This window comes from Thrips palmi, unplaced genomic scaffold, assembly GCF_012932325.1.
Source record: "Thrips palmi isolate BJ-2018 unplaced genomic scaffold, TpBJ-2018v1 HiC_scaffold_17, whole genome shotgun sequence".
In the NCBI taxonomy this organism is placed as follows: Eukaryota; Metazoa; Arthropoda; class Insecta; order Thysanoptera; family Thripidae; genus Thrips; species Thrips palmi.
In genome coordinates, this window is record NW_023144626.1 from 5,840,413 (window position 1) to 5,863,081 (window position 22,669).

The 22,669-nt window shown below is 50.3% G+C and overlaps 3 protein-coding genes across 4 annotated transcripts in view; 1 reads left to right on the forward strand and 2 right to left on the reverse strand.

The window, feature by feature from the left end:
• Positions 1-818: 818 nt before the first annotated feature.
• Positions 819-3,426, reverse strand: LOC117643529 (ribonuclease H2 subunit B). 2 transcript variants are annotated; one of them, XM_034382457.1, is made up of 6 exons: positions 3,155-3,422; positions 2,723-2,861; positions 2,439-2,650; positions 2,167-2,334; positions 1,837-2,069; positions 819-1,635 (listed from the first exon to the last, which is right to left on the reverse strand). In XM_034382457.1, the coding sequence occupies exons 1-6, from the start codon at positions 3,237-3,239 to the stop codon at positions 1,546-1,548; spliced, it is 927 nt and encodes a 308-aa protein (XP_034238348.1). In that variant the 5' UTR covers positions 3,240-3,422; the 3' UTR covers positions 819-1,545. The 2 variants fall into 2 exon arrangements, with proteins under 2 accessions (XP_034238348.1, XP_034238349.1); XM_034382458.1 differs by having other exon boundaries at positions 1,599-1,739; positions 3,155-3,426.
• A 491-nt stretch (positions 3,427-3,917) lies between these two features.
• LOC117643527 (zinc finger protein 395) overlaps positions 3,918-22,669 on the reverse strand; it is a 91,563-nt gene continuing 72,811 nt past the window's right edge. The window contains exons 5-7 of the mRNA XM_034382455.1: positions 12,182-12,443; positions 11,664-11,944; positions 3,918-11,548 (exon numbers count right to left, since the gene is read on the reverse strand). Coding sequence (XP_034238346.1) covers positions 11,321-11,548; positions 11,664-11,944; positions 12,182-12,443 — 771 coding nt within the window. The 3' untranslated portion in view covers positions 3,918-11,320. The remainder of the gene's footprint in view (positions 11,549-11,663; positions 11,945-12,181; positions 12,444-22,669) is intronic.
• Positions 18,373-20,648, forward strand: LOC117643532. The gene is made up of 4 exons (XM_034382461.1): positions 18,373-18,844; positions 18,921-19,354; positions 19,565-19,677; positions 19,778-20,648. Exons 1-4 carry the CDS (start codon positions 18,720-18,722, stop codon positions 19,790-19,792), a joined length of 687 nt encoding a protein of 228 aa, XP_034238352.1. The 5' UTR covers positions 18,373-18,719; the 3' UTR covers positions 19,793-20,648.

Here is a 22,669-nt window from a genome sequence, read left to right on the forward strand (position 1 = left end):
CTTCGCCCTAAAGCCCCGATACATCGAAGCCGTCTTCTCTCCTCGTTCGCCGTGCGGCATTCTTCATTCTTCCTCGAAAGCGGGATTCCTCCTCGTCCGAAGTTGGCGCTAAGAGGACGCCCGACGCGATTCCCCACTCCCCGCATCGTCGGCGTCGTCCTCGGCGTCCTCGCTGGAGCGTGGGGTGAGTGCGTCGGGGTGCGTCGGCCGGCCGAGAGAGGCCGAGGCCGTGGTTTGCGTGACTTTGGCGGCACTCCAGCGTCCGCCAGCGTCCGCGAAGCAGCCAGTCTCTGTCTCACGGCCGAGGCCGGGGCCGGGCTGGAGGCCAAACCCGGGGCCCGTTATAAACCGAGTTTGTGAGGAATATACGGGCTCGCCAAATAGATTTGACTGTGCGCTGCGCGGTGCTGCGCCAGCCATTCCGTCCCCATTGGTCCCCATTCGTTGCCGAGTCAGACGGACTCGGGGCGGGAAGGGGGAGGGGATGCCCGCCGCCGAGCCCGCCTGGAGTAGAGCAGTGTAGGGCTCTAGCCTGGAGTAGCCTGGAGCGGGGAGCGCCGTGCGAGTAGGCAACCACCGCGCACCAGTGTGGGCACGTACGAGTGTGGCCTACTCGGCAGGCGCCCGGCCCGGCCGCTCCTTAAACTTGAACTCGGACGGAATGCCGGCGTTCGAGCCCGACCATCACTTGCCTCTTGTCCTTGTCATCGCCCTCCCGCTGTGCGATTCAAGGCTGTCGACTAAGATTGTGATTGTTTTCGCTTAGTATGAACGATGGGAATATTTGATTGAAAATAAAAACAACACGTAAAACGGAGCTCAGTTTGAGTGATATAGTTTATTGACACAATTCTGCCCAAGATGTAGAAATTAGAAGGATCAAAACAGGATACACTTTTAAACTAACCCTTGGACAGCAATTTTGTTACGAGTTTCAGTTATAACAAGGAAACAGTTTGTTTGAATCACAGTCATCTAGAATGGCTTTGCTCTTTCATACATTGACAGATAAAAATTCACAAAATCCAATTATGCATATAAAGGGGATACAAACATGAATAACCAATGGCTCTACTTCATGCCTAAATTTCACAGCCACATAATGTCCTATAATCTGGCAGTCAATTATTTTGACAAGGAAATCATGATGGGCTTCCTGTATCATGACAAGGAAGAATAAAATAATGCAAACAGTCATGAGTGGACAATTTAGTAGGAGAAAGTATAATTAAATGATAAACTTGTATTGCCAACCATGTCAAATTTAAGCACTGACTTGCAATTTAGTAAGCAAGTACATAATAACTATATATCAATAACTGTTTATTTATGCATATAAATATTTTAATGACAAAGGAAACATATGAGGGATAGTAGAGAACCGAGAGGTTCAACAGGGGATGGGAGGCTGAAAAGCCTCATAGTTTATTGCAACAAAAAATTAACAAACTCATGTGACAAAGACAGAAAATTTTAGGGGTGTAAGAGTCCTATTTGCCTTCCAGTACAAGTGAAAACAGATTTCGTGACTGGCAAAAGATGTTACTATGACTTCTTGAAGAAGGATGTTATACTTTTGGACCCCTGTGCAGCTTTCTGTCGAGCCTTGTCTTTGGATGACAATTTTTCAACGTGCTAAAGAGGGAAAAAAAGTCATGTATTTATTTGTAATTCCAATATTGGCAGTGGAATCAGAGTAGAAATGGTAACAAACATCACTACTGAAGACCTTCTCCACTCTTAAAATGCAGCATGAAGAAAGAGACCAAATCAGTGACACATAGAGTACATCTATGTTAAAAATCAGATTTACCAAAATGAGTGATCTTTACTTACTTTCTCTGCTTTCTGGGTTTCAGGAGAATCATCAACTGGAATTAAGGCTGGATCGTTATTTCCATCATCTAATTTCATCTTTTTTGGATCCTTTTGGTCAGGTGTCACTACTGATTTTCTTTTCATGCCAGGTGCCTCTTCAGGTGGAAGTTTAAGATGGTGATAGAATTTCAAGCCCAGGTCCTCCGGCAGGAATTCTGACATTATTCCATGAGCATATTTCAAGTAGGCCTCTGCAAAAAAAAAAATAGAGTAGAAAGAGTAAAAGAAAGTGCATTTAAAAGCAAAAAGGCGTCTTTATTAGTCAATAACTCAGGAAGCGTCACTTACCTTTGGGAGCTTGTCCAGTAGAACTTTGTACAAATGTAGCCGACACAGACCCTCCCGTAACATTAACATTCTTTGTTTGAAGAACTTTTGTAAGCCTTTCTATTTTTTTCTCAAGCCAAATCATTAGTTTTTCCTCATTGAACTTGTAAGCATTGATATCTGGATCACCTGCAGAGAGATGTAAAGGTATGTATTAAAATGGTGAAAGCATTGATTTCGAAACATGCCAGGAACCGTCTCTATTGAATGTAAAGAGAGGCGAAAGGACTCACCCTTACGATCTGCAATTTCTGACAAGTGTTTCATGCCAGCACATTGTAGCAGTCTTTTATTTTGAGGAAACTGATCATCTTGTAACAACTGGTCAAGAGGCACTGTAGCTGTAGCCTTGGCCAAGTATGGAACAACCAAGAAAAGAGGATCAAATGGAGTGGATAGAAGTAGTTTTCCATCTTCATTGACTGTGTCATTCACAAACCACGAACTGGAAAATAAAGCATCATGAAAAGAGACCATGTAAATATAAGAAACAAATTATTGAATTAGAAGTGCATACCGTTTATTTTCTGAGAAAGTAAGGACCTCCTGAATGGACTCTTCTTTAGGGCTAAATAGGAACATGGAGGATTCGCCAGTAGCTGGGTGACGAAGTTTCACTATATCAAGAGGATGTCCACTGTGGTCGATCAACTTGCCTGGTAACAAAAAGCAATTTTCTAAGGAGGTGAAAATATCTAATGACATTTCTTATGAGATAAACTAGGCATGAATTAGAATGGTGAATTCATATGTTTCTCACAAAATTTCAAAGGCATGGTCACAGTTGACAAAATTTAAGAAATAGGACGAAAGAACTGTTTGAAGGATGACTGTAAGGACAGTTGTCCAGATGCATTTCAGCAAGAAAGAGATCGTTTTCCCATTTAAGCTAAAAGAAACAGGGGTTATAGACTAAGACTTTGTCTAATGAATTATTTAAATAAATTACCTTTGACAAGAAAATACCAAGTGCTCACATATTGTCCAGATTTAGTTTTAACGCATTTAGAGGGAGAACTTTTGACTCTGGGCATGATGGCTTCTGTTTAGGGATGCCTATCAAATGAATTAGAATCGTCTAAAGGGGAATCGATGAGATATTTGGCTTGAATTTGCCTTAAACTCAATTCAATTCACCCAACCTACAAACTCGACCAAATCAATACAAATGACAAAAACAACACACACATAAACAAAAGAAAGACAGGCGGGAAAAAGGTTTCACTTCCCTTACAAGTAACAAATGTATGACAAATAGCGCAGTGCGTTCGAGCCGCACCACATCATTTGCAGGTGGCCTCTAGCGTGTTCTATCACAACAAACTTCTCATATTCAAAACCAGGTCGTGGCAGCGGGAATGTCCAAAGGTTCAATTCAATTCCAACTTTTGGGCCTAGGGACTGCACTCTGAGTCTGAGCCCTAGTGCTTGCTCTGGTTTTTTACCGTGCCCTTAGAAAAAGACTGTGAAGGGCCGAACTGGTCCTCGGAATCGCTAGGGAGTGCTCCAGCACAACAATTTGGGCCATTTTAATTTTTTTGGCCGAGCCGCCTGAACGGTAGATGTATGGTCATTTGTGTTCTGTTTTGATCTTGTGGCTCAAAAATAATTTTAGAGTTTCCACGGTGTGTGTAATGTTTTTGATTATGAGAGCATGAAAAGAAAAACTTAGTAGGATAGTGACGTAGAAATAAGAGAAACATTGTTCTAGGTGATTTACACATAAAATTTTAATAATAAAACTGTATAGCTTTTTACATTTATAAAGGATACGATTCCTCAATATACACATAACTGATATAATATTCTGAGAACCTAAAGATTCAGAAAAAAAAAAACATGAATGTATATCTGAAGTCCAGCAAGATGGGTTTAAGATTTACAAATATATTAATATTTTTGCATCATTGTAGTCAACACCGTGAGGCAAGTAATTTATCGAGTATTCTTTCACTTGGGATGAAACATAAAGCTAAAGAGAACAACTAACTGCCAGACACAGCAGTTTCTCCACCACTCATTTGACAATCTCCTGTCAAAATGTACTCCATTTTGAAGACTTACTCTAAAGAACATGTGAAATTATGGTTGATATTTCACAATCAACTATTTTTTAGGGAAGGAACTTATGATACAAGAAGCATTTAGAATCCAGAAAAAGAAAATGACTAAAGGCGCTTTGAAGAGAAGTAGCAGATAAGATGCAGCAGACTTTTGATTAATTTACTATCTGCTGTCGCTTACAGATCATGATGTACAGAGATGTACATATGCCTAATTTTACACGGTTCTTCCCGATTCAATAGGAAGTTGCTACACTTGTAAACATCTAATACATTTCTAGTATTTATTTATCCAGAATCAAAAGAAAAATACGTACTTCAAATATTCATTCGTATTCTAATATATCTATTACACTGTAAGTATACAGGGAAATAGCTGATTTATCATCTTAACTTTTATATTACATGATGGAATTGATGGTATTATTTTCCTGAGATGAGATTTGGTGGTTGTGATTGAATTTGTCCAGCACAAAACAAAATTTAAGGAAAGTAGCCATTAATGAGAAAGGCGTTCAATCAGGTATGATGCTAAATCTAAGAAAATATATGTTTTAAAAACTAATAGAGTTGGTAAAATTTATGTTACACTCTATACTGATTTACAAACAAGTTTTAAATATCACATTTAACGCTTTGATAAGAATGTTGCAAGTCTAGGTCTGCACAGGAAACAGGCACTTGTTATCATGTATTATTGATCTTCTTCACTTGTGGTAGTTATTGGTACAAGTGCAAGTAGAGGAATAACGTGCCCTAGGTCCCAGCAGATTGTGCGCATGCATCAAGTACGTATTGTGTGGAAACCACTTAGTCCTGCAGTTTAGACAAGATCGAATTGCAAGCTGTGGCTCTCAATGGTAAACCATGAAACAAATTCAAAGTAAAAATTCAGCCAAAGAAAAGAACATAGTTTCCAACTGGTTCATTAACTTGAAATCACTATCGAGGCTCCAACTTTCCAGCTTCATCAGTATATACCATTTACAACTGAACACTTTAGAAGCTCATCTCAAACCATAGCCAACAAATCATTATAGAAATTAGTTGATGCATAGAATGCATTTCTTTTCCACTCGTTTCTCCTTCAACTATTTCCCTGGATAGGTTTTTACTTTCTTCTGACGGACAAACAAAATGAACAAGCAGAACGACTAATCCATTTCATTCCAATTCATCCAGAAACATGCTCCCATTCGTAACAAAATGCAATACCATTCTTAAACCACCATTACAAGTTATGAACAAGTTACATGCCTATAATAACTGATTGAACGATAGTGAATACACTGACAAACATCAAAATGTAAGCGATACATATATTCATATACATAGATATATATATAGGAGTATATATATGTATGTATATTATATATTGAAGATAAAAATATATTATTCAATCATTATAAAATATATGAACTAATATAATAGAACAACATTGTAAGCCCAACAGGGTTGAAGACAACTAACACACTCTTTTGCTGTCAATGAAAACAGAGACTTAACAAGAAAACAACACAGACAGACCTGACAGTATAGAGAAGTGCAGAACATATAGCCAGGGCTACAAGAAAACAAGAGGCGGACGGATAGAGAAAGGGGAAAAAATAAGGCAAGATTTGAACAGCGGTCAGAGGGGTGATAGCTGCACTACAACGGCTACAATGTTGCCAGATCACAGTAAAGGAGTGCATACCAGACAAACAAACTTAAGGAAAGAAGTGGTGATGAAACAAAATTGATTGTCGTCTGAGATTAATTTATCATTCCAAAGAGCCAAAGAAGCTACTTGAACAAAGAATGAAAATTTAATGGTGGGAAAAAATATGCTGAACAAGAATTACCAGAGTCAAAACAGGTCATGACACAGTTCAAAGTGCTGAGATTCTATTGCTGCTGTATACTCAGTTTATGTCCATTATTCCAAACCAGAAGCAGTATTTAATTCAATTCCCCACAGACTCACGAAATCCATCTGATTTTGGAAACAAAGAAATTAATTCAATTTTAATTGTTAAACCTAGTTTCCTTATAATACACAATTTAGTTTGCCATTTGGAAGATTAAGAACATAAATTGTTCAAATATTGGCAGGGAGGGCAGTAAACCCTCATATTGCTGCATAGATTTTTGGTACAGTTTGGCAGGACCACTTCTAGCTCTGTTCTTTGCAAAACCAGGAGAGACCTGAGCAGTCTTGAAAGGGAAAGCATGCGACTCGATTTGGCATTGTGATGCAATAACAATGAAGATAAGCCATCAAAACATTTTGCTCAGTTTTGAATTTAAAAAATAGCACTATTGGTAACAAAAGGAAACAAAAGTAAGGCAAATATTGGAGAGCCCTCCCATATCTTTGCCTAGGTCAACAGTTCATGGCACTGAAAAAATGAACTTTGTCAAAAATTATTGCAAACTTTCAGTAATGCCTTTACAATACACACCATATCTTTCCACACCATAGGCAGTGAAGGGCGGAAATTTTTTTATTGTCATACCTAGAGTATGGTAATTAAGTAGCCAGACCCAATAAATTGAATGTTCAACTTTTAATAACTTACTTGGCAATAAATGAATGATTCAATTGATAAAGAGAAATGTTCAACTGTCTGACGGCGAATGGTTGCAAGTGGATTCCAGCAAATGACTTACGCCGACTACACACAAAGCCCTGCTTGAGCATTGTGTGAATGCACTCATCTGCTTGGCTAACTTAGTGATAACATGCTTACTTAAAAGGCCTTCTGGTACCAAAGATATACATCAAAACCTTTTCATAAATAAAGATGAAAATTTAATCAACGTACATATAGGTATACATATATATATAATATATATTTATTTCTATCAAAATACTCCTGCTGGTATATTGCCGAGTCAATTAAATAAGAAATGGATGTGTTAACTGGTTTATACAGCTGTATTATCAGCTATGGTAACAATTATTAAGATCTTTTCTCATAAACGACAAACAAGCAACATAATTTGACAACAAACTTTAAGCATACAGAGCGTAAGTAATATAACATATTTAATCTTTCACAGCAAAAAGGCATTTCAAATTCCAGTACAACACCATTGCTTGAGCAGCAAGTGATTTTACACTATGAATATTTTTGCCACTCATGAGACAAGGCAGATGGTGATCAATTTAACATTGCAGATTCCAGAACGGTTCAAAGGCAATGTTGCCCACACTGAATACTTTGAAAAGATGTGCATTTTAGCAATACCTATCTGGCACTTTAGTCTTCAACAAATTAATACAACAAAATCAGCTGGATTTCTATATGAATATATGTTTAAAATGTGAAGTCTAAACAACTACTTCTCAGCTAGTAGCATACATGTATGTTCTTGTAAATGGCCTACAATGTAACAATAAATTCTACCCTCTTTCTTATGGGTTGTTGTACTTGCATGTTCAGTGTATTTTTTGGGTATTTATAAATGAGATCCATTATTGGCTATGTTATATAATCTTTATCAACACATTCACACAACTTAAATGTATATATATAAATACTTGTATTTAGATATATACACATTTGTGTGTGGATATAAACCTTTCTCAACTTACATATACACATATATATCTAATTTCAAGGCATACATGTATGGAGTTAGCCAGTTCAACAATCATCTGACAGAAAGCATTCAGACTGCAAACATAATCCTTTTGTGATTACGCTAACAGAGCGAGACTGTACTTCATTGAGGTACATACAAAGGCTTTTTACAAGTTTGTTAATCTTGCACACCCCACACATGCATACCTGTACATAAATATATATATGAATATATACATTTATATAATTATAGATATATACCTCTCTGATAAATTTTACACTGTACAATGGTCACTCATCACAGACCTACTCTTTCTCTAAAATATCATAATATATATATACACATTTATAGTAGGTAGATGCATTTATATATATATATATGTATATACATGTAACAAATATATTAAATATTTAATAATATAATGACGTGGTAATTAACTTAAAGCTAGAAAGTGAAATAAAGGTGTTTCTTGATAAAAATGATACCATCCAGGGAGAACCCCGCACAGTGTAATACTTTCGTTGGGGTGGCGCATTGCAAACGAAGAGGGCACTGTGGCTCCATTTAGCTGACGCCAAAAGATGTATCCCACAAAATTCTTTGTGATCCTCCATCTTTTATTTGAGTCTTTTGATAAAAAAAATAGAGCAGTCATTTGATTTTCTGCTGGTAAATTAAAATGTTTAGAAGAACCCTGATAGATGAAGATTGCTTTTGCACGATGAACAATATTGTACGGATGACATGTGACACAACAGGGCACCCTTTCATATATCATAGCCTTCTCGCCAGGGAGCTCCCAGCGCTCCATGGTATAGTTGAGGACATTTCATTTCAAGCAATTGTACACAAACTGACTCTTCATAATACTTCATATATAGACCAAAGACACTGTCAGTTAACAATTACTTTCCTTTGATACAGCAACCATTCAGCAAAAGGTTTAACAGAAATGCAGAAGCTACCAGCGCTCCGAGACATATGCTGTGAAACAAAACTGCTCTGATAAAATCTTCTGGAAAATTAAAATTCATAATAAAAGAAATTGAGGGAAATGATAAAAAGACTTAACATAGGACCAGCCAAATGTTGGGCTTTAAAAAAATGGAAGCTGTACCAAAGAAAGGAATGAAAGTTGAAAGGGTGCCACTTGACATAGCTGCTCCTACATAACACATTGCTCTAGTTCTGTAAACAAGAAGCAGATAACATCTTTAAATCAACTCCACAAGCACTGTACACAGATTTTGCAGCGTTATGTAAATCATAAATTATGAGATCTTTCAAAACCCATATTAAATTCGATAACGGCATTTGCCGAATCATACTAAAAAAAAAGTAGAAGAGAGCCTTTCACCTCACGTTATTTTTGTTTATAATTTCAATGCAACATTTCAAAAGAAATTTTTTCAAAATACAAAGAAAACTAATAATCACAACCTGTTTCAACTTTCTTGAAATGGCATACTACAAGGATCAACAAATGAACAGCTATGTGGTTATCACTTGAGATTTGAACACCAATTCATTTCTTGCTCTAACTCTTGCCGCACATACACTACGAAGTTTCATACAGTATTAATCACTTGAAGATAAAAATAAAAAGGTAACTGTTGATTGAGTTGCATTGCGAGTATTTACAATTACTCTGATTCTCTTGCTCCCATCGCCAATAACGAAATGTCATACTGGAATTGACGAATCAGAGCAGGGCTTTGACTAGTATATGAGCCGAAATGGGCCGGGTTAGCTTAGAAATATTTTTCTTGGCACAATATATTTTTCTGGATTTTAGCTTTTCTGAAAAATAAAAACAGCATGATTTGTGAGGTGACTAGTTGATTTGATGTAAGTACACATGTAACTGGGATCTGATAATGCAAAAGCAGGCACTAAAGATTACAATTGATGAATAAGTGCCTGCACAGATTAAACCAATCAGCAGGACAACTATTCCTCTGGAAAGGAGTAAATGGGAATGTACACTTTAAAAAGGAAGCCAGATAGTAATAATTTAAGACTCGGTAAATACATGATAGATTCTAAAAGATTTTTCAGTACAGACAAGTGTTCCAAAATGCACAGTGTGCAAAAGTTGGCACTGCCTGTTAAACATGATCAGGAGATCACTTGACTTAGATTCAAAGAAGAGATGGAGTAATAAACTGAAGATTGGCAATGCCTTTTTCTTGAATTTCCACTCCCCTCCCACCTCACACTTGCTTCACTTTGATCACATGCATGTAATTCGTGTTGAGATACAGAACATGTGCCCAGCTATGAAACAAACTGACCAAAGCCTGCTACTGTATAAGCACTCAATTTACATGTAAGGCTTATTTTAATAGAACCACATGAACTTTGACAGGTGGGACAATAAAAAACTGTGACATTACCAGGACCCATCCATAGCTTCCATTGAAGATGCTCAGCAATGGATCACTCACTCTTGCTTGTAAGTGGAAAATTTAAGTAGTCACATTTTGTTATCATCTGTAACCAGGGCTCATGAGGAGACCTGCTGCCAAAGAGATTGTCACTTAGCCGCTGGAAGACGGCGCTCTCAGCTCAGAAAGACCAAGTCAATGCACACAGTAGTTTTCCGGCTATAAAAATAGACTTCAAAGTAAAATTAGCTGTGATTATGTTCCCATGTAGGTACTTTATAAAATATATTCTCATTTAGTAAAAAAATTAAAATTTGAAAACTGATTTGGTACAGAATGAAATTTGTTGCAAAAGCAGAAATCTGCATGTCATGTGACATCACATTCTCTGAAGGTACGATCATCAAACAATAATAAATAATGAGACCTCGCCCTTCGGTGTCAAAAGGCGAGGAAAACCATCAGCACAGAAACAAATAACAAAAACAAATTAAAAATTTGAAACATAAACGAAAATAACACAAATACAAATCGTCCTCGATTAAAAGCAACACTTGCTACGGCGCTGGTAGTGACGAGGTGGCGATGGATTCGTCACATGTGACTGGCAGGTGACAGGGTGACACTGGAGCTAGCGGCATGGCCTTGGGCATGACGCGGAGCTGTCTCCGCGTCCCATTGAATGCCTGTACTTAAGTCTTTGAGAGTCTTTCCCTTCCTGTACTGGCAGTGAGTTGTGCATCATTACATCATCGGGGCCGCGCTGGGCTGGGCCGCGCTGGGCTGGGCCATGGCTGGGCTGGGGTGGCCGTCGAGGCAGCCCGGGAGTGGCGGTGGCGCGCGGCGAGGCAGGGCGATCCTGCTGAAGGCCGAGGCCCCTGCCCGTCCGCCGCGACACGCTACTCCCCAGGGAACTGGACGGGACGGCAGCTCGGAGGGGTCCCCTCTCCCCCACCCCGAGGGCGTAGGCCGGAGACCCCACCGTCCCCGATGACGGTCCCCGACTGGTTGGACCGCTGCAGAGCTCTGCTAGCGCTGACGGGGACCTGGACGCCGGGACCAGGGCGCGGAGGGCGCGGAGGCCGCGGACGGGACTTAGTCGCCGAAACGCGTACACGCCTTCTTCCACTTGCACTGCGTGCACCACTGGTCTCGGTGCTCCATGCCGTACACCTTGCGGCACTTCTTGGTGTCGCCGCGGACCTTTCGCGTCGGCGAGCCGGGCACTTTGTACGCGGTGCCGGGCGCGGACATGGAGAGCACGGGCTGGTACGGACAGCTGCCGGAACGGGGCGACAGCTTGAGGTGCTTCAGCGGGGACGTCTGCGGAAAGAGCGAAAGAGGTTCAAACACCGCGCACTGCGTTTCCGGGTTGCCGGCTTCCGGGTGGCGCGCCATGGCGGCAGGCAAGGCGGCCCGCCAAGAGCCTCACACCCACCTTGATGCTGACGGGCGAGGTGGCGGCCGAGGCCGACCAGGGCGGCAGTTGGCTGGCCGGAATGCTGATGAGGCCGGGGGAGGTGGCGTGGGCCGAGGCCGAGTGGGCCAGCCCGTTGGCAGAGGCCAGGGAGGAGTTGCTGCTCACTGAGGACGAGCTGCTGGACCCGGCGCTGGACCCGAGGCCGCTGGACGTCATGGAGGACACGCCGGGGCTGGTGCCCAGGGCGAAGGAGCCCTTCAGAACGGCGGCGTTGGCCAGCTGCTTCTGGTACTCTGGGTCTGCAAACACACAGCGAACCGTCAGAACACGCAGCACACGCGTCAACGCCTGCCGGCAGGCAACCCGCCGGCCAGGGCTGCGGCCGGGTAGCCTACGCGCCGTTCGCAGGGGCTGAGCCGGCAGCCCCGCCAGCCAAGCAGTCAGCGAACAGCATACGTGCGAGAGAGACAGAGCGACGAAACGCTACGCTATCCGGCGCCGACAAAGGAGCCTGGCACAGTCCGCTTCGTACTCACCCTCATGCGGGGGCCGCGCCATGTCCCGGTGCGACAGTGTGGGGGGCGACGAGGTGTGCAGGCCCAGCTCCACCTCGGTGTAGTAGAACTCCTCCTCGTGGTCGCTCAGGTCGTCCGACTCGCCGTCCTCGGCGTCCTTGCCGGCCTCGCGGTTCTGCCGCGGCCCGAGGTGCGAGTTGCGCACGTGGCTCTCGATGGACGCGCACGTCGTCGTGAGGTAGAGGCACCCCGGCCACGTGCACTGGAACACCATGCGGGTCGCCTGCAACAAGGAGCAGACCGAGGGTTGGTCGTTAGTCGGCAGTCGTCAGCGAAGGGTGACCCTGTCCTTGTCATGTCGCAATCGCACCGCACCTGCCAAGGCCTGCCAATCGCACCATGACAGCCAAGCCTGCCTTCGAACCTTCCGCCCCGCCCCGCCTCGCCCCGTCCACCCATCCCCTTCCCCGCGGACCGCCAAGATAACAACTTTTTGGGGACGGCCCGCGGTCTGCCCGCGGCCTGCCCGTCAGGGAGGCGGCAGACGGCAGATCCGAAAGGATACGGGACGCGGTCCCGCAGCCCGCCGCAGCATCAAGAGAGGAAACACTTCTAGGAGGCAAAGGCCAAACGTCCACGCCGCCAGAGTGCTTTCAGGGGTGATGAGCCAGTAACGCATCACGAGGCGAACCTTGTCCATTCCCCTTTGTTTTACGTGCAACTGGGGCACCGTATCATAGCCCATAGCCGCGCGCTCGGGACGCCGGGACGCCGCCGCCTTTGTCCAGGTCGAGCGGGGCGCGGGGCGGGGGGCGCGCGGGGGCGGAAGCCCGCTCCACCCCTTTCCCCATCCCCCGCCTGCATTTATAGCCTCTATTTGCGCAGCGCTTTGCCGAGGCACAGGCCCTGCGGCCCTGGCTGGACGGACCAAGTCCGTCCGATAGAGCAGTCGCCTTCTCTTCAGACGGTAATTCCCTGGACCCGGCCGCCCTGCCGGCATCTTTGGCCGCCGAGCCGCCAAGCCTCCGAGCCGAGGACAAAGGAAGGGCCCGACCGTGGGGGCCCGGCGAGGGGCGAGGGTGGGGGGTGGAGGCCGCACGCAGGCTGGCGCAGGCTCAGGGCCGCCGGGTTGCCGGGCGCGGAAGCAGGCGGCGCTTGGCGCGCTGCGCGGTGCCGTGCTGCGCCCTCGCGGCGAGGCCCTCGGCCACCGCAACGCACCGACACCCGGCCGCCTAGCCTTGCTGCCTAGCCACCCAGCCGCCACCACTGCAGCAGCCCGCGGATCAATACCCCCACCCACGGCCCTACCGCCGAGCCGCCCTGCCGCTCCACCACCCGGCGAGGCCCCGGCCCGGGGCCCGGCCTGGGCCGGCACGTGGATACGAGAGAAAACAACCCCTTAAATCACCTCCCCTCCCGCGCGCCTCGCCCTGCCTTGCCGCTTCCGGGGCCCGGCCTCCCCTCCCCTCCCTGCGCCACTAGAGCGCGAGCACAGTGCCGCCCGCGCCGCGCCGCACCGCGCGGCCAGCCCCACTGAACTAGTTGCTTTACCCCTCTCCTCCGCTCGCGCTTCCTCCCCTTCGCCGCCCCTTCCCCTTCCGCCTGCTCCCGCCATGCCCTTGCCGGCGAGGGCTGCGAGGGCGTCCTCCACTCCACGGCCGGTCGACTCAATCTACTGGGGGCGCGGCGGGGCGGGAGGGAGGGGGCGCGGCGCGTCACGGCACGGCGCCGCTTTTTCCGGGTCCCCGGGTGGCGGCGGGGGTGGCGGGGGCTTGGGGCGGCATTCCTTGGCCACGCCACAGCCGAACGGCGAGACAAAGGGCTGGCGCTACAGGAGGCAGACGCGAGGAGGCAGCACCGAACAGTGCTTGGGTCGCTAGCTCTGTCTCCCTCGCACTCGTGGGTGCTCCAGAGGGTGCGAGAGAGACAACGCGACGAAGCCTGCAGCACCGAGCAGCGCTCATCACCCGTCCGCATACATCCTTTGTCCTTCCTACGCGGACGGGGAACACAGCGCCGCGTTGCGCGTCCTCTCCAAAGTCATCAGCGGGAAGGTCGCCGGTTCGAATACTGACCCAGTTCTGCGTGGGCCGGAGCGGGCAGAGTTACATCGTGTTTGTGTAAACAAAGCTCCCCCGATTCGATTGCCAGGGTCGCCAGGGGACTGGGCGGCGCCCCGGCCGGCGAGACTAGAGTGAGAGGCACCCCTCCACCCCCAGAGCTTCTAGAGGCAGAGTCTTTTGTCCAGGGCGGCCGAGCACCGCCAGGGCACCGCCAGGGCCCGGGGCGCCGCCGCGGAAGCACTCCAAGGAGGAGACAAAGAAGGTGGCCGAAAGGGCGCAAATGAATGCAGCCTCCCAGCCGGCCCGACCGGCACTGCCCCGGCACTGCCCCGGCACTGCCGGCAGCGGGCCCAGAGGGGCGGCAGGCGGGGGCGGCGCTGCGCCACTTTGACAAAGGCAGCCCGGAGAGGGACGACGGCGACGTGACGACGGCCAACGAAGTCACTCAACAACGCCCAGCGCCGCCCAGCGCCACCCCGCCGCTCTGGAGGGGCCCCGGTCAAATGTTACAGTGGACTGCACGCGACTTGGACATGGCCGCCGCCATGCAATGATAGCCGCTGCTCTGATCGGGAGAGCTCAGCTCCGCGATGGGGCGTGAGGACCGCGAGGCCCGGGGGCGGCCGGGGGGCGGCCGGGGGGCCCCGCGGGGGGTAGCCGCAAAGGGTGCAGGCTTGCGGGGAGGGCGGTGGAGCGGCGGGGCTCGGTGGGGGAGAACCGCGCGTGGCTGCTCGGGGGGTGGCACCGGCCGGCGACCGAACGACCGAGCGACCCGGCACGAGTAGGGGCCGACATCCAAGGAGGGGATGGGGCATGGGGGCGGCACAACACCAGTGCGAGGCTAGTGGGGCTCTGGCAGGGCTCTGGCAGGGCGGCCGCCGGGCACAGGTTGACCTAGTTTACGCGCGGGGAGGGGGGAGTGGGGCCCGCGGGGTGCAGAACGGACCAAAGGACAGGCACGAGGCGCTAAGCTGGCCTCTCCTTTTCCTGGATCCGCACCCCTGTCGGGGCCCCGCGCCGCCTGGCCGCCCCGCCCCTTCTTTCGGACCACCCGCGAGGTACAGTCCACACGGCGGGGCGGGCCTGGACGTGGGCTGGCTGGACGGACACATCGGGCTGACGGCTGCCTCTGGCTGCCTCTGGCAGCGACTGCCTCGCCCCGTTAAGCATTCGGCCAATTTCCTTCCGCCTTGCTTTTCGCCCCGGGCATTTCCTTGGCCCTCCCCCGGCGAGGCCGGCGAGCACTCCGGCCGGAGGAGCGGCGCCCCGACCCGCCTCGCTCGGCGCAACGCGTCGCAGCACGCGCAGCACGCGCAGCACGCGCAGCGCGGCGCCTCGTCAAAACAACGAAACCCAATTGGGCATTAACGACAGTTTCACAGCCATGGGCTTTGCGTTGCCGCGCTGCTCGGCGCCGGGCTGGAACTACTCCAACTTGTGTGTATAAACTGTCGGCTAAGTGCGATAGCCCCTAATGGCTTCCTAGAGGGCCTCGCCGCCGCTCGCCGCCCCGCCGCCCCGCCTCGTCGCCGCAATACCGTCAATTATGAAGCCGCACTGGCAAAACGGCCGAATAACAAAAAATAAAAAGTAATCGCCGAATGATGGCCGTTCTGCAGCTTTGCAGCGTTCCAGAGTAATGAAAGCGACGTCGCAGAGCCGCGCTCGGGGCGCCGCGATGACGCCGACGCTTCCGGCGGAAGGCAGCTTCCTCCTGCAGACGCCAGCGACGCTGCGACGCCAGTTCGGACCGCGAGGCGCCGCCAGGCCGGACCTCGACTTATCAGCAGAGCAGCGGAAGGGAAAAATGGAAAAACGGCTGCAAGTCTAATTTCGCTGGGCGCGCTATCGCCATCTCTATCGCACTGCTGGGCGCCGCGGCCGCGCCCGGCCACGCCCCGCCACGCCCCGCCAGAGAGGATGTCTCCGCCGTCCTGTCCCTTCCCTGCCCCACCCTCCCCCCTGGGGGGGGGGGGGGGGGGGTCCCCGCGCGGCCCCGCCGGCGGCCCCACGCGCGCACCGCCTCAAAGTAGGTCGTCCCCGTGGCAGCGAGCGGGGCTCGCTCCAGGCTGTGAGGGAGCGAAACTAGGTCAATGGGGTCCGCAGCTGCCGCCGCTGCAGCTACCACCGCCGCTGCAGCTGCCCCCCCCCCCCCCCACCTGGCGCAGGCCCCGCAGGCCCCGCAGGCCGCCCCGTCGACACGTGCACACTGACGACCCCGACCTCCGCGGCCGGGCCGCCGGGCCGCCAGGGCTGCAGGGGGTGGGAGTGGTCGTTACTGGCGCTGTCCGGCAGCGCGGCCAGCTCGGCCAGCGCCGGCCTTTGTGCCCGGCCCGGCTGCCTTGCTGCCTTCCACTTCCCTCTCGCTGTTTGCCTTCGACTGCTCTCTACCCCTTATTCCACTCCAGGAGCTCCACTCTGCGAGCCCCCGCGGGGGCCCCGGCTGGGCCCCGGCCCGAGCATGTAGGGCGGAACAAGGGCAGCAGAGTGGCGGGGTGGGGGGGCTTTTAGACGGCGCACTCGTGCTGCAGGTACTGCCTATACACTCGATAGCAGGCATAGCAGGTGCCGCTCAAAGGCCCGGCCCGGCCTGAGTGCACACCCAATGCTGCACAGCCACCGGCCCACCGAGGCAGCCCGCGAGGCCGTGCGGCGGGCACTACACCTGGGGCACACCACTACAGACTGCCAGTCGTTTTCGTCGCTCTGTCTCGCTTGCACCCGAACGGCGTGCCCCATGAGTGCGAGAGAGACAAAGCGACTCTCGGAGCTGCCCGCCTGGGCGCCTGGGCAGGTCAAGAAGGCGGTGCTCGAATCGAGGAACCGACGAGTGGGGTGCGTGGAAAGAGGCGCGCCCTCTGGCCTGGGCCATGCCGGCTTGACCTGCTGGGGCACCAGGCTCCTTCCGAACAATGCTTCGTCGCTCCGTCTCCATCGCACTGGGCGCCTCACGCACGAGCGAGCGAGAGAGAGAGAGAGAGAGAGAGAGAGAGAGAGAGAGAGAGAGAGAGAGAGAGAGAGAGAGAGAGAGAGAGAGAGAGACCGCAATGTCCGGAGGGTCCGGAGGCAGCCTACCCTAGCGGGCCTGATAATGATGACACACGTCCACCAAAAGGGGGCGTGCTTCCAATTCCAGTAATTGCTTGTTTGTTTGGTGTGTGCGGCACGGCGTGGCACGGCGTGGCGCGACACGGCACGACACGGCACGGAAGAGACGGCTGTGATTTACACTTCGTTTGCATCATCGCCACCAGCACTGCCATCCCCGGCACGGCACGGCACGGCACGGCGCTCTCAAAGCTGAAAGCCCGGAATCGGAATCCCGCGCACAAAAGCAATCGCGCAAAGCAAAGCCAAACTCCGGGTCGCGCCAGCCAGGCAGGGCCAGCCGATGATCAATCACACCGCTGCATAGCTTTTTCATAGCCAAACTTTCAGAGTGGCCGCGCGAGAGGCTGATCCACGAATTTTATAGAAAAAGGTCCCGAATACGCCCGGCCCGCCATCCCAGCCGATTCGTTCGTTATTTCACTTTCCCCAAATTCCCGTCGGAATCCCCGAACGTTCGGCGGGGCCGCCGGATTAAAAAGACATCCACGCCAAAGTCGCCTCGCCGGCTGGACGCTGAGCGCGCTGAGCGCGCTGAGCCCTGCGGGAAGCCAGCCGGGCTAGCCAGCCGGCTAGTCCGTCTAGCCGGTCCGCACGCCTGGCGTATTTCGTTTGTTCCGGGGCTGGTGCTGGCGGGGCGCGGCGGGCCGGGCGGCCATCCAGGCCGTCCGGGACTAAGCCGACGGCTGAAAGCCCCCCTCCCTCTGCACAACGCCCCGATGCCCCCGGCGTCGTAAAGACCGCCACGAATATCAACGCGGCGCTCAAAGCCGAGCCAGCCCGTCCATTTCGAAAGGGTGCCGTGTCGCTCCCGCCCCTGCGCGAGAGCCCATGGGTGCGAGAGAGACAGAGGCAGCAGCCTGCAGCACGGCAACGCCAATTAGCCGGCCGGCCCGGCGAGCAACGCGGAGCAACGCCGCCGGCGAGGTCGTGCATAGGCAACCCGGTGCGCAGCCCTGCCGCGCGGACGGGTATCCGCTGCGGCTCAGGCGCTCGGCCCGAGCACGCCGTACGCCACGCCCAGGGGGTCTGCACGGGATAGGCTGGGGCCGGTGGCTCGAGCGCAGGGGTGACGTCACGTTCCTATCTTTTCATACCAACCTAAATAAAAAACAAGGCTGCAATTCTCGGACCTTTTAATCCACAGTAATAGTCAAAATAATACAAATATATGCTTTTTGGAATCTTAAAATGATCACACGTATTTCAAGTGGCAGGTGATGATCGTGTACGTTAATTTAAAACCATCACTCGAAAGTCGTTCGGGGTGATGCGCGAGGTTGCATCACTGCGTTATTTGAGTTGCTCCAGCAACAGAAAGAAGCGTCCTTTTCCGCGCTGCTCATCGTCACATCAACATTGGAGGACTTTTTGGTCATTTTCTGAAAATGCCGACTGGTGGTTCTTATGATACTGCGAGATGCTGGGTCCCAGGATGCGTAAACCAGAAGATTCCGGACAGGTTCAACACAACCGTCAAGTTGTTCAAGTTTCCTGCTGCGGACTTGCCTAGGTAACATAACCGCACATAAATTTTTTATATTTATTGTTTCGAAAAGCATGCTGTTCTAAGTGCAATTTCCTCTCAGATGCAGGAAATGGCTGAAAGCTGTGGGCTCGACGTACTTGCTTTCCCTCACCACCCAACAGGTGAAAGCCAAGTTCATTTGCTGTGCACATTTTCGTGACTACGAAATCAGGAAGAACAAAGTCAAAACTACATTGGTGACTTCTGCCGTCCCTTCACAATTCCCGCCTGAAGTGTGTCCCCTTCCTGATGAACTGGTGGAGCAATGGCCTCAGAGTATGGCGAAGGAGAATCAGTGTGGAAGGGAGCTCGACTCCAGTGAATGTCAGCTTCAAACTTCTCTGTCTGCGTCAACTCCGAGACCCCTTCAGATACTTGGACTCAATCAAGTGTCGGCTGCCGGAGTGCATGCTGGAGGTTCATCTCAGCAGGCATCCTTGAAGCCTGACTCTGGTTCAAAGATGAATGTTGACATTCACTTTCTGGATGATCCAAGTAAGTGCAACACCCCCGCAAGTCTCCACCTTACTCTTAAAATTTCATGTTGCGTAGGTTCATGACGGGTGCTCTATGAGCAGCATGTTTATGTTTGTAGGGGTTAAATATTTATTTTTCAGGCCTCCCACATGGGAGTCACGTGAGTAGAATTCCATCTACTAACATTAATTCAAGGGTTTACTAAAATTCTGTCTGAAAAATTCGCAGTTGACAGCCAGTGGGAGCTCGTGAACTTGGTTTTGTACCGCCACAAGGAAGACAGAGGTTTTCTTCGTGCCATCTCAGCTAATCTGAAAGTCGAGCCACCACGGTGCACAGTGGTAAGTTGTTTTATTGAGACTTGAGTACATTTGTATGTAGAATGTCCTGGTTGTCACTCTCAGTTTTAGTATTAATCTGGTCCATTTTATTTTCTTACAGGTAGTGGTGCAGTAAATGTCAGTAAATGTTGAGCTGTGAGCTGTACAAATCAATGAGAACTCCTTCCCTGGGACTCTTTGGACTTCCTCGTAGCATGGGCTAAGTCTTAAATCTTGTGGAACCTCAGTTACCATCTTTGTGATAAGAAACTTTGCCTTCATCTGTCAAGATTGCGAATTGTAATATTTTATGTGATACCTTTGTGTTTATATTCTTATTTTTCTCTTGTGAACCATGAGGTTCCACTTTTTGTGTAACATCTGTGACGACATCTGTGATCGGACCTAGCTTCTCACTTCCATCTTTTTTGTGGATGTGGTCCCTAACTTAGAGAGCTTTTAATCATAAATTTACATATTGATTGTTGGGAGGGAGGGGAATAACTTCACGGCTCACCGCTTCCTTCAAGGTGCAGATTCAGTTCTTTAAATGTGTATTCATTTTCTGTTTGTGTCTTATCTTTTGATGAGACGTCATACCTTACTCATTTTTTATCGTTTTCAGTATTTTATTAGTTTTCTAGTTGTGTGAACCATTTAATAGTCAGGATTTGTCTCTTGCTTCTGTGAAATTTCCTTGATTGGTGCATGGAAACATACTAAGTATGTCTGCAAGGTGTGTATGTTAGGTTTAGAATTCAAACCACATTTCTCATGATATTTTTAAGTGTTGAACTATGTGTTGTCTGCTGACTACTTTCTTTTTGTTTTATTATTTTTGTGTGACCGAACTTTAAACGTTCCAGTCAATTTATTTATTTTTGAGTGTTCTCTTGCTTGTCATCATACCATGTACTAGTCAATCAAGGAGAGGTTTCCTGTTCAATTATTTGTCTGTTTGCTATTCAGAATTAAAACTGAATTCTGCGCAATTTGTATGTATCTTTTGCACCACCCAGCCCCAGCACTGGTGCGTGATGAGGTTATGTTGTTGACAAGTATGGAAGCGAAACCACCTCTGCACGCCTTAATTCACTACCTCGTTGACTCAAAAACAAAAAGAATACCAAAATCTCAAATTTCGCTGAAATTTCAGCCAGAATTTTGAAAAACATCCTCAGAACTCAAAAAACTAAAATAAAAACATTTACTGTGAACTGTATTAACTGAGGCAATCTTTCCTCTTCAAAGTAGCGGGGTACCTAAGTTGATGTTGTCGAAAATAAGCTTGAACTAAAAAACACAGCGTTGGGAGAAAAATGCCCACGATTTTATTCCGTTTTTGTATCGTACGTTGGTATGAAAGGATGTGAACGTGACGTCACGCCCAGTACCGCCATATTGCTTTCTTCGAGCGAGTGGGGGAATAGCGTGGCCGTGGGGTCTCTCATAAACGGAGTTCATTACTCTATGGCCACGCCCCACAGTGGGCCAGAAGACCGGTGAAGGCGGCCAAGACTCTAGACGCGTTTTGAGCTCTAGAGTCGCTAAATGGGACTCGAACCGAACGTGTGACCCCACCAATGGATTCCTCGTTCGGAGAGCAATCCATTGGTGGGGTCACACGTTCGGTTCGAGTCCCGTTTAGCGACTCTGGAGCTCAAAACGCGTCTAGAGTTTTGGCCCCTCCACTGGTCTGCTGGCCCACTGTGCGCCGCGAGGCCGGGTGGGGGAAGCTCCGTCTTTTGCAAATGGGACTCGATTCGAACCCACGAGGGCACCATCGGACAGCCCTTCGAATGAGTGAGATGTGGTGGCTCTCTGGGCTTCGCGTTGCGTCCGCCTGCGGTGTTGTGGCGCACTGTGTGGCGAAGTAGTTTGTGGTGGACAGGAAGGCGCGCCCTTCCCTGACTGTTAAGAGTTTCCCTGGTACTTCTCCGAGGCACTCGCTCGCTCGCGTCCCGGCCGCTCGCCGGCAGCTTCGGCCGCCACCCCCCGGTGGCCTGGCCCTTCTCCGCCAAGGGGTGGGTGGTCCCGGGCGGGCCTCGGGTGGGCCCCAAAACTGGAGCGGCCCCCGCCCCCTGCCCCCCTTGCGGCGCACCGAACAGTGCCAGTTGGATCCAGTTTTCCCACGCGTCCTCCGTCTGCGAAACCGCGGTTTGCACCTCCAGCAACAGCACGTCAAACGACACCAGCGAACGACGCCGTCGTCGTCGCCGACCTGGCTGAGCGTGTTGGCGTCGACCGGGTGGCGTGAGTGGCGAGGAGCCGGCCAGCCGAGCGCAAATGAATTAACCAGGGGTGTGTCTTCGGACGCCGGGCGCGCCGGTGTCACTGGCGGCCAGCCCCAACAGACCAATTACACGCGACTGCTGGATGGCGCTGGCGACCTAGGGCGGTGTTATACCGCGTGATGCCGCGCCGCAACGCGCCGCAACGCGCTTCGCGACCGAGCGCCCCGCCGCGCCCCGCCGCCGCGGCGCTCCAGAACTAGGTCAGTGGGTCACAGAGCCGCACATGCTTGCCCCGGCCGGCCGAGGGGCCACCGAGGGAAGGGGGTAGGGGGGCCACCCCGCGCCGCAGCAGCCCCACCCCGACGGCCCCCTAAGCCGGGCTGGGCCGGGCTGGCCGGCTAGAGACGCCGAGGGGCGTGGCGGTGGGATGGGTGTCACCTCCGAGAAGCTGCAATAGGCCAGCGCCGTGTCGTCCGCGAGGTGCCTCGGGCAGGGCCAGGGCAGGACCCGGGACCCCAGACACGTAGCCGCCCACAGGAGCACCTCTCTCCTCTGCAAACATGGCGGAGCAGTGGAGCGTATCTCAGCATCGCAGCAGCCAGCGGAGGAGGGTACGCGCGCATGCCCCGCGGAATCCAAGCGCAGTCAGACCAAAGAGAGCCATTCCGAACACCACTCTTCGTCACACCCACTCACTCCGTACACGTGCGAGAGAGACGGGGCGACGAAACGCCGCGTGGAATCGCTGACCCAGACTCGGAACGCACAGCGCCCGGGGG

What these genes read in the sequence shown, in the direction of transcription:
- LOC117643529 (XM_034382457.1), bottom strand. Translation starts at nt 3,239, where the DNA reads ATGCCCAGAGTCAAAAGTTCTCCCTCTAAATGCGTTAAAACTAAATCT. An exon ending in ACTTTCTCAGAAAATAAACG is followed by an intron (nt 2,651 to 2,722) that starts GTATGCACTTCT and finishes TTTATTTTCCAG; the next exon opens with TTCGTGGTTTGTGAATGACA. An exon ending in TACTGGACAAGCTCCCAAAG is followed by an intron (nt 2,070 to 2,166) that starts GTAAGTGACGCT and finishes TTTTTTTTGCAG; the next exon opens with AGGCCTACTTGAAATATGCT.
- LOC117643532 (XM_034382461.1), top strand. Translation starts at nt 18,720, where the DNA reads ATGCCGACTGGTGGTTCTTATGATACTGCGAGATGCTGGGTCCCAGGA. An exon ending in CCTGCTGCGGACTTGCCTAG is followed by an intron (nt 18,845 to 18,920) that starts GTAACATAACCG and finishes ATTTCCTCTCAG; the next exon opens with ATGCAGGAAATGGCTGAAAG. An exon ending in TCACTTTCTGGATGATCCAA is followed by an intron (nt 19,355 to 19,564) that starts GTAAGTGCAACA and finishes AAAAATTCGCAG; the next exon opens with TTGACAGCCAGTGGGAGCTC.